The sequence below is a fragment of the Dermacentor albipictus genome, chromosome 8 (genome assembly GCF_038994185.2).
Source record: "Dermacentor albipictus isolate Rhodes 1998 colony chromosome 8, USDA_Dalb.pri_finalv2, whole genome shotgun sequence".
Lineage (NCBI taxonomy): Eukaryota > Metazoa > Arthropoda > Arachnida > Ixodida > Ixodidae > Dermacentor > Dermacentor albipictus.
Window position 1 is genome coordinate 39466342 of NC_091828.1, and position 19246 is coordinate 39485587.

General features: G+C 47.4%; 2 protein-coding genes across 3 annotated transcripts in view; one reads left to right on the top strand and one right to left on the bottom strand.

Annotated features, from left to right (window-relative positions):
* The window catches only part of LOC139048730 (uncharacterized), a 26041-nt gene continuing 6795 nt past the window's right edge, over positions 1–19246 (top strand). Inside the window, exons 1-4 of one of the 2 annotated variants that reach the window (XR_011507882.1) lie at positions 1–147; positions 1251–1404; positions 1890–1989; positions 18562–18697. The gene's annotated coding sequence lies outside the window, so the exon portion shown is untranslated. Of the gene's footprint in view, positions 148–1250; positions 1405–1889; positions 1990–9947; positions 10076–18561; positions 18698–19246 lie in introns of those variants that run through there. The other variant, XM_070523267.1, reaches the window with a different exon arrangement.
* The window catches only part of LOC135915218 (uncharacterized), a 27372-nt gene continuing 18612 nt past the window's right edge, over positions 10487–19246 (bottom strand). Inside the window, exons 2-3 of the mRNA XM_070523266.1 lie at positions 15610–17512; positions 10487–10964 (exon numbers count right to left, since the gene is read on the bottom strand). Of these exons, the coding sequence (XP_070379367.1) occupies positions 10631–10964; positions 15610–17507 (2232 nt within the window). The 5' untranslated portion in view covers positions 17508–17512 and the 3' untranslated portion in view covers positions 10487–10630. The remainder of the gene's footprint in view (positions 10965–15609; positions 17513–19246) is intronic.

A 19246-nucleotide genomic window follows, 5' to 3' on the forward strand; every position in this document is an offset into this window, starting at 1 on the left:
CCGGCCGGCCTACATGGTGGCAGCGGAGCCCAGTTGAGATGTCGACGACACCGCCTACGAGGCTGCCAGTTCCATCGACTCTACTACCGACGCCGAAACCCCTGGATACGTCAGACGACGCCTGGCTTGGTTGGAGAACATGGAAGAGTGAGTTCGAACTGCTTGCCACTGCTACTCAATTGACTAAGCAGCCAACCGATGTGCAGGAAGCAACTTTTCGCGTGAGCATAGGCGAAGAAGGCCGGAAAGCATTCAGCACTTTCAAGTTTGACGCGGACGAGGACAGAAACGACGTCAAAGTTTTGATTAAGAAATTCGAGGACTACTATAAGCCAGCAAACAACTTAACCCTCCATGAATTTCGCTTTGGTTCAAGGCACCAGAAAGAAGGCAAACCATTTAATGACTGGTTGATCGAATTGAAAATTTTAGCCAAGAACTGTGAATTTGGACTTCCAGAAGACCGCATGCTACGCAGCCGTACCGTTCTAGGCGTCCGAGACAAACGTCTGCAGCAGAAAGTGGTAGCGGAAAACCCTTCTTACCAAAAAAAAACGGTAGAAATTTGCCGGATTGAAGAGCAAGGAAAGCAGCACTTCCAAGAGATAAGCGCAGCAACGGGCGGAGAGCGCACTACGATAGTGAACTCGGTTGCGACAGAAAAGAAGGTGTGCAGTAGCTGTGGCTACCAGATGCATCGTGGTGGAAAATGTCCAGCGAGAGGAAAGAATTGCAGGAAGTCCGGCGCACAGAACCATTTTGCCCACGTTTGCAAATCAGTCGGTGCCACGCGTAACGCCAGCCGTCAAGGAAAAGAGCTGCGGGAGGTACGGGCCGAGACAGACGATTTTTTTTCTTGCGGGGCTAGCAATAAACTCGCTTGGATTTGATAAATGGACAGCAGCAGTGTACATCGAAGGCCAACCTTTCACGTGCAAACTGGACACAGGAGCAAACTGTTGCGTTATCTCTAAAAACGAGCTGGAAAGATTACCTGCTAAGCCAAAGGAAGCCTGCAAGGTGACTCTAACGGCGTTCTTCGGTCACAGGATTACGGCACAAGCAAAAATCAAGCTTCTGCTTTGCGCTAACAACAAAAAATGCGAAGAAAAATTTTTCGTCGTCGAGCACGATGTTCCAGTCATGCTCAGCGGGGCAGTCGCCAAACGCCTAGGGTTTATATACCGCATACAGAAAGTCGCCAGTGAAGAACTATATCACCCAGCCCAACCTTTCGCATATGTTTTCAGTGGGCTAGGACCACTCAAAGGCGTGGAGTACTCAATGAAGCTAAAACCTGCCAGCGCGGGAACCGTCGTGCCTGCTAGGAGGGTCCCCGTCGCCCTGCAAGACAAAGTTCTGTCAGAACTGCAGCGCATGGAGCAGTAGGGCGTCATTACTAAGGTAAATGAACCAACCGAATAGTCTAGCCATATGGTGACCATGGTGAAAAAAAGAAAAAGTGCGTATTTGCCTCGATCCAACCGCCCTGAACACACAGTTGCTTCGAGAAAATTACCCCATGCCAACTTTAGAAGACAGTTCCGCGGCTGTCCGGGGCAAGATTTTTTCTACGCTTGATGCAGCATCGGGATTTTGGCAGACTAAGCTAACGGAAGAAAGTTCAAAAATCTGCACTATGAGTACGCCATATATACGGGTGCTATCGATTCCTCCTTATGCCCTTTGGAATATCGTCAGCCCCAGAAATTTTTAAAGCTGCAATGCATCGTTTGTTAAACGGTTTACCCGGTGTCGCAGTTGTAATGGATGATATACTAGTCTGGGGCAAGACAAAAGATGAGCATGACTGCAACCTGACAATCGTACTGACGCGCTGCCGTGAGCACAATCTGCGACTTAACATCAAAAAATGCACCTTCCTGCAGGCGGAGGTTCGCTACTTGTGACACATCCTCACTACGGAAGGCCTGCGCATCGACCCGGAGCGTGTTCAGGACATTCTGGAAATACCCGAGCCTAAGACCAGTAAGCAACTGCACATTTTTTTCGGCACAATGAACTACGTACACTCGCTCACAAAAAAATTGGAGGACGCTTAAGCTTCGCCTTCAAGAGTGGGACGCGACAGCGTTCCCGTCGACCCGCCAAGGGGTATAAGACAATGCGCTACGGCACAGCAATCACTTACGATGCGCCCCGCATCGGACTTAGCGCCCACCTATCACGCGGTGAGCGTCGAGCAACGCAGCGTTCGGCGCGTCAACGAAACGTGCGCCTGAGCGAACGAAACGAACCAAAGAACTCGGTGTCTCGGAGGGGAAACGATCTACGCCAGCCAAACGTCGTGATCGGCACGGGCAGAGAGATAGATAGTAATCTAAACCGGATGCACGGCGAAGCGTCGTCAGGGGAGAGGGAGTCCTGCGACGCGCCTGGCAGCGGTCCCAATGCGCGCGCGGCGCGCCTCCTGTCGGGGCAGCGCCGTACATTGAGAGGAGGGGGTCTTCTGTGTTTGCCGCAAGATGGCTCTGCGTGTGCGGAAAGCGCAGAAGAAATGCAGCGGAAACGCACTTCGCAACTCGTGTAATTGTGACTTCTGTACGTTACATGTTCATAATTACCGATATACACCGCAGTATAACTTTCCACGGCTCGTTTCGAAGGCAACACCGCATTCACTAGAGGCGCGTTTGCACCGCTTGGAAGCATCGAACTCGTGGCTGAGTGGTAGCGTCTCCGTCTCACACTCCGGAGACCTGGGTTCGATTCCCACCGGGCCAATCTTGGAAGTTGCTTTTTATTTATGAAGCGCCTGCCGTGATTTATCGCTCACGGTCAACGCCACCGACGCCGACACCCGACGCCGACGACACCGGCTTTTCTGCGACACGAGCTCCTTAACGCTATCGCGTTAATATTGCGGGGCGCGCGAGCGCGTGGCGAAACGACCCTCCTCCCCTACTAGCGGGGAACCCCTGGTGTCGAGACCGGCGCCTGCACGCATGCGCGTCCCTCGAGACTGCAAGCGCGCATGTTTCCGCGCTTCCTCCTTGCGCGCCGGCGATATCCGAATGCAGCCGCGAGGTGCCCCTCTTGCGTTTGGCGCTGTGGCGGCTTCGACGGGCAAAACTTCGTTTATACAACGGAAATCAAGAGCTCATTTTCGTCTTGCCTGTCTCCTTCTATGGAGCGCCTTTCCTCCCACGCTCTTCTGCAGGAGAACGCCCCGTTCGTAACAAGAAACAACGATTATTGGGCACGAAAAGGTGCAGCGTAGAAAAAAAATGACTTGTTGCGTTCACCACCTATGCGTCAGCGATTATGACTGGACAAAAAGCGGCCGCAGCGGCGCGCGCAAGCTCACGCTTCTAAACACGCTTCACATAGTTGTGCCCGTCGAAGCCGCCACAGTGGCCACAGCGCCAATCGCAAGAGAGCTACCTCGCGGCTACATTCGCATATCGCCGGCGCGCAGGGAAGAAGCGCGGAAACATGCATGCTTGCCGTCTCGGAGGGACGCGCATGCGTTCAGGCGTCGGTCTCGACACCAGGGTTTCCCGCTAGCAGGGGAGGAGGATCGTTCCGCCACGCGCTCGCGCGCCCCGCAATATTTTGTGAGCGAGTGTACGTACAGCGTTTCATTCCCAACATGTCTGTCTTGACGGAACCGCTGAGAGAACTACTGCGAAAAGATAACGCATGGGTCTGGACAGAAAAACAACAGGCCAGTTTTGAAGCACAGCGCCAGGCACTGATAACGGCGCCCATTCTTTCCTACTTCGACCCGAAGAAGGCAGTCACGCTTTCTGTCGATGCTAGCCAATCAGGCGTAGGAGCTGTCTTGATGCAAGACGGCCATCCCGTAGCCTTCTCGTCCAGGGGCGCTATTCTGGACATTCCGCCATTTTCTTCGGTGCGTGACGTAGGCCCGACGCAAACAAAATGGCGCTGGTGGCCCAGTTTTGCTTACGTAACGTGACGCTAACTTGTCGTTTCGCCTAAGAAACTGAAATGAAGGCACTGAATGTAGCGTTATCAGTAAAGCAAAAGTTTTCCTCCGCAGTAAAAATAAAGCAGCTATCTCAAAGCATATGATTATTCGGTCGAAAACGCTTCTCGCTTCCGTCGTCTGCTGCGTACAAGACGTCGTCTGCTTCAATAGCTAGGATGCGTGTCCCCGGAAAATGGAATGAGTCGTCGCATGTTGGCGCCAACTCGCTTGTTTTCTTGCTTGAGACAACATACGCGACCTACCAGTGGTGATGCGCTTTAATTCTAGGCCACGTTATCGCTATCTTGTGAAACCCAAGTGACTCAGCCCGACTCGGCTGGCTGAGAAACGGCCGAATTTCACCGATAGCGTTGCGCGCGCCAGAGAGATCCACAAGCGCGACGCAAGCGCCGGCGCTGCCATCTCTTTTTCATTTCGCTGGTTCTCGCACCGCGGGAGGAAACATTAAGGCGCCGCCTTGCGTACATTTCTTTTTATAAATTAGAAAGAGCCCGTCGTCATAACTTTTGATTGTGCAAAAAGGCATTATACTTTATTACAATACAAATGCAGCAGTGAAAAGTGGACAACATTGACGAAAGTTTGCTATGTTCAACCAATATTATTTCGTATAAACGCGTTGTTTTAAAAAATGATGGCCCCAAACACAAATGCCAACACCACCCGAGAGCGATGCAAATACTATGAGCACGCGTTATGAACAAAAGATTTTCGTGGCGCCAAACGACGGGGAAAGTGTGGCGATACGCATTCCTCTCGGCTGCCATTGGATATGGCTGCTCATTAGCATAATTCGCGCGGCTCGTCGCAGCAAAAATTATGGCGGAAAATCTCAGCAATGGCGGCTTAGCGCAACGTCACGCATCGTCAAAATGACGCTTACGAAACAGCCCTTCCTGTGACGCACATCACGAGATATTCCTTCAGCCAATCAGCAAGCTGGCATGGCGCATATCTTGAATCGCCAACACATATTCGCGCAATTGCACATGCATTGCACTGGTTGTGGATGCTACCGCTCTCATTCTTTTTGAAGCGCTAACATCGCAATATAGCTGCCAAGGACCAAAAAAATGTATTAGTCCACAAAATTTGCAGCTCCATGTCCCGTTTCGTCATCATGATGAAAACGCAAAATTGCATTTTGCAATACTTCCGTTTCCCGGCACAAATGTTAAAGCACGTGACCTCTCGACAGCCAATCAGAGAGCAAACATGGCGGATGATGCGGCCGTGCAGCCGCCATGCGTGTCCAGAATAGTACCCCAGATCTCTAACAGAAGCACAGCAGCGTTATGCGCAGATTGAAAAAGAAACGCTTGCGATAGTACATGGGTGCACGAAGCTCCATGATTATATTTTCGGCCAAGCAGACGTGATCGTCGAAACGGATCACCGGCCTTTGATACCGAAATGTCACGTTGTTTCACGTCAGTCCCACCATTTGTGAAATGTGGAAAACTAAATATTACAAAGCAGGAAAAACCCGGGAGGTTTCTTTCTCCACATCTCTGTGCTTGACTCACTCCAGTCGCTGCGCCTACCCCGCATTTCTTCAAGCACGCGTGTCTGTAACCAGGCATTCAATGTGGTCCTACGGGAGCTCACTCATTTGTGGTAGCTGGGGGAAAAAGGAAAGCGCCGCGCACGGCAAATCACGAATGAATGCCAGCTAGCCAGCAGGTTCGGCTCTTATTCCATTGTGCCCAGGGGGATAGCAGATAAAGTAAGATTCCAAATATTTCCTGGATGCTCACTTTTGTTCACAAAGGACTGTGGAAGCATTTTTCATGGGCACACAGAAGTTTCCCTCGCTTTATATTAGTTCCCAGACTCCTATGACAATATCTGGATACTTGCTATCTCCATGCGGTAAGGTGCGATGTGTTTAGGGGAGCACTGTACTTGCCCTGTTGTACGCGACGCCTGTTCAACGATAGGATAAGTTGCAAACAATGAGCAAGCCTTTATTTCCCTAAGGCCAGCGAAAAGCGCGGATGGCTGCGTGATCTGTAGCATTGCAAGCCGCGCGCATTTCGCCGAATAACACGTGTTCGTTGAATACCATTTCGCCGATTGCCATTTGACTATATATGTATGCGGTATAAAAAGACATTGAAAATTTCGGTAAAAAACTTTTTTTTTCGCTTTCTTACCAGGAGCAAATTAAAACAAAAGCAAGAAAAGACAGCTTCCACGCAGAATTCTTCTGCAGCGATGCGACTCCTTTCGACGTGTCTAAAAGCTTGTATTTAAACCACCTCAATCCGTCCATGCTGTGGCAAGGAATTTGCTTCAACCAACCCTTAAGGCCCCTCACCTGTCGCATACTGCAGATTCCCCGTACTTTCGCAGCATATGAAAGAAAGTGGTCCGAGTTTGAAATGTGCCCGCCGAGCTATGCAACAGGCTCGCAGGGGATCACGTGCAAAGAACTTCCGTAGGTGCACTCGAACCTCTATGTCTGGAAGCCGTCGTCCGTTGCCCAGATGCGTTGATGTATCAAATAGATAGTAATCGAACACAAATTGATACAAATGTCGGTCTGCACGCTTTGATGTTAAGTACATGCATTGACGTGAAGTTGTGTCGATAGTTTGAACCAAGAAGCTGTGCTTAGACTTCTCTGATGCAATAACGTAACAGTTAAATTCTTTTCAGTGTTAGAGAAATGAATGTGGCGGGTTTTTCATAGCCCTACACGCAATCGTGTTTGCTACTTTTTCAGAACAATACATAGAAGGACAGTGTTTTTCACGCCCTCAAATTTTATATTTTGTATCTCTAGTTCGGACACCCAGTGAAGTTTTGAAACACGTGATTTCCAGTAGTTAGTCTTCCCCCGTATCCAGATATATCGTATTTACCCCTTGATTCATTGCACTCGAATAATGCTCGAACCATCACATTGTCCACTTTCGTTTTCGAGTAATCGACTGCAACATATTTCGGTAAACCATCAAATAAGTGGCCATAAGCAATCAACAGATTACAAATGCTGAAATGTATTTATAAATTAACATTTTTTGATGTACGCACACACGCATATTCATCATAGCATTCAGTGATACCTATCAGTTCATATATAATGGCTTCTTTTCCTCCTGTTTTCATCTGCAGGGGAGTTACAGCGACATGTAAACAGCATTCCTTGGCTTGCATTCCTTCCTTCACCTGTTCGCTTGTCGAATTCCTAATGAATAAGCTGCTTAGCAGTGGCAGGACATGAAACGCGGATGATTTCTGTGTGATGTCATAATTGCGCGACGCATGTTTGTGCTAAGTGCAGCACATGGCCATCGATCTATACTAGGTGATATACATACTGTCCTTCTCAAGTTTCCCTCATAGCCCAGCTCACACCAATTGTGAGCTAAAACCATGCCCGCAGGTGGACGAAGGAATTTTAAACAATTTCCCGCCATTGCTGCAAGAGGTGAACAGGCATGAGGTAATCCCGGTTTTATCACGTGACTTCATGACAGGGAGTGCTCAAGCCTGCAGGTAAGCATTATCTTTCGGTAATCAGCCGCTCTGCAGTCGCGGCCTCCTTCAGTAGCTCTTCGGTTGTACTTGTATAGGGACATCAAGATAACTGAATAATGACCTGCCATTTTACGTGCATGCATTCTTTAATACCGATGTAATTCTTCATTCTGGCTATAACTGAAACTGCTCTCTAATATTTTACGTGCAAAAGCGTGCTATAAGGACCCAATTTTTTTCCTTCTAACAGGCAACGAACAATCACTTGCGTTGTTCAAGTTGTTTGTAGCCATGAAGTTATGAGCGAACGCTGAGCGCAATTTTTGTAGCCTGGATGGTCCATCCTTCTGTGAGAGTTGCATGGTGCTCCTTACACATAATTACATCTAATTGTGGCAGGGTTCTTCTAAACCCTGCCACATCCTCAATTAGGTGTAAGGGAAACGTTTGAGTGGTTCCGCCTTCATGCAAACAGATGTCCGCACCTATGGCTAAGACATGTAATCCACCCCACCGTATACGTGGGCACTTGCGCGTGATGCCTAAGCGAGCCAACTCTCGCCCACATTACGTGGTTTTGCGAGCGCAGGTCACGCAAAATTAGTACCTCACATTCCGCAGCCAAAATTCAGAACGCACCATTGGGAGACCTGGCTCGCCAGCGAGGAAAAGGAGGTCCAACAGGCACTCCTCGACCAAGCAGGGCACGCGGGTGAGGGCAGTGGAGCCCTGGACTAAGGGTCCCACCCACCTGTTCTCGCAACCCTTTCCTTACAAGGTGAACGTTTTTTAATTCGTTAATTCTGGAAACACTGCGTCCTACTCTGCTTTTTTGCAAATTGGCAGGCTACCCAACGTCTCTACCTTGTGTTTAGTGCTTTTCTTCTGTTCCTTTGTAGAGAGAAAAGGTAGTGATCGCAATTAACTTCACTTAAAGCGAGATAAGACAGGTACTCAACAAATGGCAGCAAAAACACTGTCCTGCTAGTAACAGCACAAAATGTAGACAAGAGACGAGACAAGAAGAACTTGAGCTTTTGCACGTGCAACCGCTATCTTGAGCGCATAAAAGAGAAAAAAAAGAGTGCTTGTTTTACATGATGTGCGATCACGTGAGTGCGACACGTGTGGGCAATGGTTATAAGAAGCCGTGTTTCTTTCGGAATAAACGTTGTTGAAAGTCAGCGCTTGTGGTGTCTTCTTGTCTCGTCTCTTGTCTACATTTCGCGCTGTTACTAGCAGGATGGAAAACCAACAAGCCCAAGCTGCTATTCTAGCGAAAAAACACTAATACAGAAACTTTGCAAACCACTCAAGTCACCGAGAAACACCCCTGCTCACGCGCATCAAAACAAAAATAGATGGTCAGATCTTGTGCTTGCTCCTAATGCAAAGCACTCATGAACTTGTCTATGGCTGTCAGCAACCTATCCGTGTGCCTCGCAGATGGCCCTGCAGACCCCAAGAGCTTCCAAATCCAGCAATTCCACAGATCACTTTTTGTACAGAAGTTTTACACCACATGGGGGGGGGGAATGGCGGGGGGGCATACGGACCTACAAGATTTTAATTGGCGCCATGACACTCGCACTGTACTAGACGAAAACAGAGTGCACGTAAAATAATGACCTCCCCTTGTGATGCGGCGGAGACGAGCACCAGCTGCATTTATTGCAAGGAACCTGGTGTGACGCTTCTAAGACACATATCGCGCCGGCACGCGCGAAATTGCGAACGTCGCGGCCGGTTTGTGTGTGTGAAGGGGTTTCTTTGTGTTTTTGCGTAACGGAATTTTGTTTTCTTGTATAGTGAAACTACAATCCGACAGCTATCGTGTCTCTTCGCTGTGTGCAAGTCGTAGTTGACGATTTTTCACGCATTTTACTTTATAAAATTGAATCACTTTACTCAATTCCTTGCGTCACTTGGAAGGCCTGGGTATGTGTAGTTCGGAAATCTTTTTTTACGAAATCGCGTCCGATGCCGGACGCCGACGCGGGACGCCGACAGCGACGTCGGATTTTCTGCGACACAGGCTCCTTAACGCTATCACGTTAAAAATGGCACAAGATGAAGTAGCATTGCGATACATAAAGCTGACATAAACGCACAACTGATGGCGTTTGAAAATTATTTTATGTATCTTAGATTTTCTATCTAATGCGACTGCTCTAAACTGCCTTCCCTGCGAAAGTCCCTGCTTATTATTACGCCGCTGTCTTCGTGTCGTCGCTATCAAGGTAGCCCGTGATTCTCACATTCATACCTACCACAAGCAAAGAGATATCTAACTTTGCCCACGGGTACCACTGACGTCGAAGCAAAGCGCCTGCGGCAACAGGCACTCGTATACCAGGCGCGAACCCAGTCGAATATATCATGCGCAACAAACACGTACAGTAACTCGTGTGGAGATTTGCCTGTCACGGAGGTTTTGCAAATGCAGGCGCCTCTACACGTATCACGGACACAACAGCAAGCGGTATTGGCATGAAAAAAACATGACGTTAAGGACATCGCAGGGTTCTCTAGAAGAACATGGCGCTGTCCACAAGTAGAGCCTGCTGGTGTTGCAACAAAAGAGTTGAGGGCCGCAAAGACTGCTAGGGCCTGGTGAGTTTATTTCATAATTCTTGTATGAACCGTCTTGGAGCTTTATACATATATCCTGCCTTTTGAATGTAAAAGAGTAGCTGTTTGCGCGTCACTCTGTGTTTGAGACAGCTCCTTTTCATGTAGAAGCGAAGCGTATAGGCTCTGTAATGACGCGTTAAGCTTGTAAAATATAATGACGCACTGTGTTCACAATTCTTGGCAATGAAATAATAAAACTACTTGACTGATTATTTCTTCGAACCAAAAGCACTAATTATAATATTGTTTCATTCTACGTAAATATGTTATTCTTGCTCTTGTATCTTCAATTCCTTGGCTCAAGTATTTAGAGACCGCCGTCTCTGAATCAACGAACATTATTCAAGCAGATGTTACGTACGTAAATATATATATAGACTAAAATACAGATTTCGCTACCTAAATACATTTCGTATATTGGCTCGCTGCTCACAAAATTTCCAAGAAATACAGTCGGCTTTGCTCTATGAATCGGGTACTTGTGGCGGTGTCTTTCCCGCTGAGCCGCGCAAGTTGCATCCCATACCGCGCAGCTTAAGCTGCCGCCGTTACGGGGAATGACTGGTCTTCTTCTACCACTGTTGCCGCGGGTTCCCTGACATCTTCAACTTTAAGATGACGTCTCACTAGACTCCAACAGTCTTCGTTGAGGTCATCCAACAGCATTTGACCACCTTCGTGCCGATGGCAAGAGACGCGGTCTTTAACGACGCCAGTCACTCGCATGAAGCCATGCAAGCACTGGATGCTCTTCAGCCCAGCTCGAACCAACGTTTTGGCCTCGGCATCAGTGACTGAAAGCAGCTGCGTCAGCTCTTCCAGCAGTGTTGGATACTCGATGATCCGCTCGAGGGCTTCGGCACCGTACCTGCGGGGTTGTTGGGACGCCGAGATACACGTTGCTGTAATTTCGAAAGCTGCATTTTACGCCGAAACCGTATACAGGATGTCCCTGGCAACTTTAGGCAGAATTTAAGAGTATGCAGATACCACGTAGCTGGACAGAACAAAAGTAACGTTGTCTGCCGTCCGCTTGGAGATACTCACACAATTTTCTTTTTCCATACCACCTAATTAGATCATTAGTCGTAATTATTTCTTCAAATTCTCAAATATTGTAATTAGACGAAAAGGGTCAATGAGAAAATTGTAGAGCAATATGAAAATTTCTCGCTACAGCTTTCCGTTGCTCGACACGTGCCACATAAAAGTGTTTTTCCGAGCCTGAAAGAAGAAGCCCGGGAATACACGCAAAGCGCCTCGAGTGGCCACTCACGCGGCAGTCTTGCAGTCAGGCGAACGCATAAGGGGTTACAGCAAGTACGGACGCGAGCACTTCATCCGGTACTTTAGCCCTTTACATGTACATCACACCCACACGGACAAGACAACCAGCGTTGTCTTGTCCGTGTGGGTGTCGTGTACCTGTAAGAGGCTGAAGTACCGAATGAAGTTGGCTGGATCTTTATTTTTAAAAATGCCAGCGTTGTCTTGTCCATTTCCTACATGTGCTCGCGTCCGTACTTGCTGGAAGCACTTATACGTTCACCATGCACCATTTGGCCTAGCAAACCACACTAGTAAACTTGCAGTCAGGCATTCGAATTTTTTTTTTTTTTTGTAATTGAACAGGCCCAAAACGATGCGCGACTGCAACTACCGCAATGCGACTGGAATGGGCCAAATAAAGCTTCACACTAATAAATAAAACTTACCCGCAAGCAAAGAGAAAACAACACGTTCTTTCACGATGTTGCCTGCACATAGGAAGTAAGGTTGGTAATGATCGTTGCGAAAAGCTTTGGAATGATTCAACTCACCCAAACTTACCATTCCTGCGTTCACCCGAATTCATATAACAGATATTGGGCATATAATATTGTTAAAAATAAGCACTCTTGCAGTGGCATAATGCACAGCGTCAAAAAAAGGGGAAGGAGTAATCAATCAAATGAGTGGGACATCTCACACAACTGACACTCACTGCATGTACTTCGTAGCAATACTGAATGTTCTGACTGTTTTTTGAACTCAATTAGTTAAGTGTGTACGTTGATTGCACAAAATATTAAGCTTTCCGATAAGGTCCCTAATATTTTTCCTATAAATTTTAGAGCATGCTGAGAAACATAAAAATGAGTTTACGCATCGTTATTTATATGCCACCGTTTTTCGAAGCCCGCAAAAGCGCGTGAATAATATTTTTCTTTACATGACGTCACTGCGCATGTTTTGGCGTCACGATTGCAGTGATCTCAATGGTGCATTTAGTGAATGAAGCTCACACACCGTTCAGTAAAAGAGGCGATCTGTCATGGAGCCGAGTGGTGTCAGCACCTTTGTTTAGAACATCGAAATTGGTTGCCGTTGTGAATAAGAGCAGGCCGGCCCTGAACACGAGTGCAAACACACCCATCAGATTTTAATGAGAATCGGCCTTCATTAAAAAAAAAACATGATTGAATGCCCTACAGTCAAGACGCGCAAGACAGCAGTGACGTCCTGTTCGTTTTTTTTTTCACTATTACGCGGATTTCCTTCAAAGCTCGGAAAAGAAAGACTCTCGCAAAAGACAACGACCTGGCAGCAAGTCCATCTGTTTTGCTCAGCATGCTCTACAACTTTTGAAATGCGACTCACGTCAAGAAAAAAATTAATAAATTGTTGGATAAGTAAACTTAAATAATATGATGATATACTGCACTTCATCGAACAGTATGGCTAACTGAAGACCCCTGGTAACAATTTTCCGTGGTTCTCAATACTCTAAAAATATTTAGACCATCAATGGTGTTATTGCGTCCCATTGGTAACACCCTTACCGTTAGGGCCTTGTAAAATTTTTTAGAGGCCAACAACGGAGCTCTAACTAGACGTGCGATAACAAAACACGTAGCTTAAAACAATGTAATCATTCTGACAGCCGCGGGCGAAAATAAATATCCGACAGGAGGATTTCACCGCGAGAGATGTGAAACTCGCCTGTCGGCTACTTATGTACGCTCAATGCTGTCAGAATGATTGCATAGTTTTTAACTACGTCTTTTGTTATCGCACGTCTAGGTAAAGCTCCATTGTCGGCCTCTATAAATTTTTGAAAGGCCCAAACCGTAATTGTGTTACCAGTGTAACAAGATACTATGATTTACACCCTTAAGGGTGTAAACATTTTTACGGTGAACTCTTGAAGGTGTACTATACCGTATAAATAATGTTTGTTTCTAATTACGCGAAACACAATTAGGAACTCTGACGCAGTACATATTATATTTACTAAACAGCAAGAATTCTCGATAAGTTATCTACCTTGTCAAACACCCAACGATTAGTCTATAATTTAAAAAATATTCCTCCTCCTTTGCATATTTAGTGTCGCGCAAGTTGTGCGCACTTGTTACTATACATAATGTGTTACAAACTATAACAGTGTGCAAGATATGCTGCATACTATACAAACTGCAGAAAACGAAATATGTAGGTTGGAACTGAGGTTAAACAGCCCGAATCAAACAAAGACACAAGGAAACAAATGCCACAGATAAGCGCTGACTGCCAACTAAAAGTTTACTTGAAATTCTCTAGTCATTTTCTACCTTTTTTAGCATAGGCATGCGTACACCAGTCGCAATAGAGAGTTTTAGCAGAGTGTTTACGGTCCGCTCCGCTCAGACCGGCCCATCATAACAATTGGCACCCAGCCGCTCATCAAAACGCTACCGGGAACACTGACGCGCGTGCGCACAGCACACTTAGCGGCAGCGGAACGTGGGACGCTGACCACGTTCCGCTAGGAACCTGATTTAGCGGTGCGTCAGTGGGCGTGTAGTTGCTTTCGTAATCGTTTTACCGCCAAACTGAGAGCACGTCAGTGCCGTCTCTGGGAGACGCGCTTGTTAGATAAGCGAAATCAATGCATTCTATGCAGCCACCGGCGCGCGTGAAACGTGTGCGGAGCGGAGCGCAAGCAAACGCTCTGCTAAAACTGTCTATTGTCATCCGCAACTCATAAGCATCACAATCTGTCATCCAAAAAGGCTATTTCTTTTCCCGACAAGGCAAGAGAGGGAGTGCATATGCATTTATCTGCTTCCTTTCTATTGTAGTAAACCTCTATTATTTCCCGTTCCCTCTTACATTTTCCTTTCCCTGTGAATTTTTTTTTCAAATATCTGAGTGCACTGACACTTGTTACAATGTCCTGCTAAACGTATCCCATAGCCACTCGTTAGGTTATTGCTTTGCTGACGAGCACTTTCATTGAAACACTGTACCGTTTGACCTATATAAGTTTTCCCGCAGCTCAGCGGTATCCGATAGACAACCTTGCGCCTTCAGTCAGTGAAATGGGATTTACGATTTGTGTTGCACAGGGGCCTTTCGCGCGTTTTCATATGATTAAATATCGAGGACAGCTTACAAGGGGCACTCAAAAGCAAATTAATATTATGTATGTTGGAAACATTTTTTTAGATTGTATGGCAACTTGTGCAAGTATGGCACCACGTGCACTTGTTTGCAGTCTTTATTCTTTTTTTTTGTGATGTTCCGGAACTTGTTCTTTTCTCTTTCTGCAAGATGGCTTCACATACTGAAGTGATCACAGAACTGGGAAAGCCTGCGTTCTGTAATCGCGCTATCTGATTAAATCGAACTCATGCTTGCACGACTTACTCGGTGCTGCCTTAATGTACGTGGTTGCTATGGTTCTTTTAATCAATTTAGAGTGTGCGCTGTCGTAGCGCAACAAGGGTTTCTTAGATATGGGATGATATCCCCAGCATACATGCTCGTCCAAAGAAAAAGAGAGAATAATATCGAGAAACTGAATGGGGTTGTTAACAAGCAGTTCATACGGGAACTTAAGTCCTCCCGATAATATAATGAAAAAGTCCAAAAGTTCTTCGACCGCGTCATGAAAATGCACACAGGCATCTTTCTTTATAACGAATAAGTAGTCTTCACCGTATCTAAACACTCGCGTTACAGGCATGTCAACCAACTTAGCAGAAATTACCTTGCCAACCAAGGAGAAAAAAAAATTCAGATACAATGGGGGCTATGGCTGATCCTATACAGAGATGCCAGTGCGTTGGATATAGAATTGGCTACCAGAATTAATAGCAGTTGAATGAAGATAAAAATCTAGAAGCGTTAAAAAATTGTCGCTCTTGACATCTACAGAATTCTGAAAATTGACTTCAGTTGATGTAGGTTGATGCTGATAGACCACTGATTTCAGTAGTCGTTCCCCGTTGCTCAGTGGCTATGGTGTTAGGCTGCTGAGCACGAGGTCGCGGGATCGAATCCCGGCCACGGCGGCCGCATTTCGATGGGGGCGAAATGCGAAAACACCCGTGTACTTAGATTTAGGTGCACGTTAAAGAACCCCAGGTGGTCAAAATTTCCGGAGTCCCCCACTACGGCGTGCCTCATAATCAGAAAGTGGTTTTGGCACGTAAAACCCCATATATTATTAGTAGTCGTTCCCCGTGACGTGCACGATGCCCACTTACCTGTCGACCAGGGTGCCGCTGACAAACTGTGCCGCTTGTGTGACAAGGTCGGAGTTGCGTCGCGTTGCTTCGCAGACCGCGAACCACACTGTATCCACCCTGGATCGACTGAGCAAGCACCCGTCAACAGTCATTCTGAGAAGGTTGTGGTTGCACTCGATCCCAGCGTGCAGTCGGCGAATGAAGACGGCTGCTACTTCGGGCTCCCCGATTCTGACGTGCGCCCTGCGGATGCTCCGGCTGGAATTCAGTGCGTCTGCCAAAAGCTGTATCTCTGGTCCGTTCGTGGATCTTGCGACGACACGCAGCTCGTTCACGCTGGTGTTCCGACGCAGCGATTCTAAGATGACCGCCCAACCCGTCTTCGCCGCTTCTGGAAATAAGTGCCGGATCCATATCGTCAGGTGGAGCTCCTTCAGCGTAGTCGTTGAGGCGATGTAGTGAGCGATATCAGAGCTCAGCGCCTCGTCCACGTCAGGTATCCATACCTCGAGGTGGGCCGAAATCACGTGAGTGAAAGTGGACAGCCGGCGAAATGTTTGAGATACTTCACCGTGATTGTCTTGATAGGGGAAGGAGTGGAATTTCGAAAACCCTTTGCATTCTAGCATTTCGTGCTTGTCCAAAATGTACAGAGTTGTATCGAAAGAAACGTGCTCCTCGACGCCGCTCCTTCTGAGTGCACAGCACAGCTTTTCCCATAAGTGACGTTCGCTGCAGTGTCCCTTGATGGTTAACTTCAAGTGCCTTTCTCTCGTGGAGAGGAGATCGAACAGGTCCTCCCATCGCTCAGGTTCCCAGATACGCAGGGGCAACGTAAGCGCTTCGAGTGTCTTGCTTTGAGCAATGGTGGAAAGCCAGGGATCAAAATCTATTTGACACGATGTTGTTGAACCTCCTACTCGGCTCATCCAGGCATCGTAGGTCAAAATAGAGATGTTCAGTGTACGCAAAGCACGGTTGTGAGCTATAACCTTGGTCATTATGTCAGCGCTCTCTGCGTCTACGATGAAGTCTTCGAGCGTGACGTGAGCGAGAGTAGTGTTGCTTAGCAGGCCTTCAAGTACCCACTTAAGAGACTGCTGTCTAACTTCATTGTAGGCTGCTATGGTCAACTTTGTCAGCGCTTTGTCGTCCCGTAGGAACTTCGCAAACAAGTCGCGGTGTTCCGGACGAGCCTCACTGATTGCGGAACTATGAAACGATAGTTCGCTAAGAGTGGTGTTTGCCACCAGCGCCGGCAAAAAAATTATTGCACCACTTCCATTCATATGCAACTTGGGAATTCGGAGCGCCGTCAACTGTGTTGTCGTTCGTAGAAGCTTCGCGAGCGCGCCGCAAAACTGCACCGGACACTCGCACGCCGTCATGCATTCGATTTCTTTTAAGTTCACGAGGGAGGGTATCACGGAACAAATGTCCTTATGTACGGTGAACGTGCTGAAGTTTATTTTCAGCACACCAATGGAGCGGTTTCCTTGTAATGCATCACAAAGACGCACTTCAGACCCCTTGAAGCTCTCTGTGTCGATGTCAAGCATAGTCAGACAACGGTGCGTCGTAAGCAGCTTGTGGACGAGTGCTGCCGGCTGAAGAACTTGCTCCTTGGTGCATGGTAAAAAGGGCTGTGCAAAACTCATCAGCGACAATCCTCCGCGAATGGTTTGTCGCAGTTCCATTCGAGCGTTTGAGAGCAGTTTATTCCAGCTGCATACGTGCTTGGGTGTACAGCAAGTCCTGTTCTCACTTTGCGCGCATGGAAGGCTTTGCTGAATGGCTGCGCCAGTGTCCCAGGCCTTGACGCCCTCTAGGTCGGCCAAGCAACTTCTTTTCGACGTCGCCAGCTCCAACCCACTAGGTGCTAGTGTGTCATTCGCCAGGTATCCGGGTCCCGCCATTTTATCTGCATCAGCAAGAAAGCGTTTAGAATTTAAACCAGAATAATAAAATATAGAATAAAAGTGGTTTATTCGCTTATTAAACAGTGTTTTAGGCAGATTTAGGTAAGAGGTCTGTTAATCTGGCCCTCTTGCGTAGCGGATTAATCCCGGGCGGAACGTGACGTTCTTGAGATTCGCACTAATAATATCAATTCGATCACCATTACGTCTCCAGAATCATTTGGAAGCTCTGAGATAAAATGGCCCCTCGACTGTGCATGCAAGAGTGGGCCAAAACCTTTCACCAATACGTCGGACGAGCTTATGGGTTCCGAAATAGCGTCGCAATAGTTTCTCACTGAGCCTGCAGGCACAGAAACCATGTCAATGCTGGCCATGTGCCTACAACGAAATGTGCGATTGTAAAGGTAAAGTATGAAGGCCAGCAGTAGCCTACTTACTACATCCCGGCATTACAGTGCAATGTGTACTCAGTAGAAACAACTACGGTATATACTCTTGTAAGGACCACCCTCATGTAAGGCTCGCCCCCCCCCCCCAAATTGGAGCATGAATGTTTAAAAAAGTTGCACTAAGCATCACGCTAGTACCCTCACGATGGTTAACTTCGGCGAGTTCCTAAGAGGTGGCGCTAGTTGTCTAGCCAGCAATGGTATTATCATATAGGAGGTATACACTGGGACTGATCCCCCAGAGGGCGTCGGCGTCGTTCCGGCTTGTCCGCCATGCTTGCGGTCCGTGCGGCCTTTCCGCTCGGGTAGGTCGTGTAAAGAAGCCATGTTTTCTGATTTGCGAGTTCACCTCGGCAGCGACTCGTCCTTCAAGTGTGCCAGCATCTGCCAACAATCTCAGCAACGCGTTCGCAGTGCGGTCGCCTTTTGCAGTGAGTGTAAATACTAGCTATGCATATTTCCCGTTTTTGCGGCGTCGACCTGCTGCATACGCGAGAATGGTGAACTGCATTGTGTTTGGTTGCAAGAACAGCACAAAAAAGAAGCGCGGCGACGAAAATGTCACGCAGGTCGGGTTTTTCTTTTTTTCACTACCCAAGGTCGTGAAAAACCAATGTAAGAAAACCGAAGAGACGACTGCTCGAAGGAGGGCGGAGTGGCTTCGTCGAATCCACCGCAAGGACTTGGACGACTCAGCAAAGCTTTACCGAGTGTGCGGCAAGCACTTCCTTTAAGGTGAGCGCTGATATCTCGGAATGAGCGCTATTTCAATTTTAGTATACCTTTAATGACGCCCAGAGTACCGGTGTCGTCGCGTTGGCGGTTCTAGGGTCAGCGAATGTCTCAACATTCCCGCGACCGCCTCAACCAAGCAGTCAACCTTTACTGCAGTTTTCTGGGCTGGAATGATCGTTCTGTTTTGTACTTTGTTGAAAAAAGAAAATAAGCTCAAGCGAAGGTAGCGGGCACGACAAAAATATTCTTTGAACAGTGCTGTGTGTACATATGCAAGCTGGAAAAGAAAACGCGTTCCGTTTAAAAGCGTACGTCGTTCTGAATCAGCTACTGTTGACGAGCCACTAAAACAGCTCTGCTCGTCATCTTTGGGCCTCGCGTTCTATGCGGCTGTATTTCCGAAAATATGAGGCGCAAAACGAGTGTTCTTCGCCTAAAATAAAACAAAAACCTCGATAAAGAATTCCTAGTGAAAGCCTAGAACCCATACTGTGCTGTGCATGTAAATCCACATCACACGAGAAACAGTTTGACATTCATTTTTTGAAA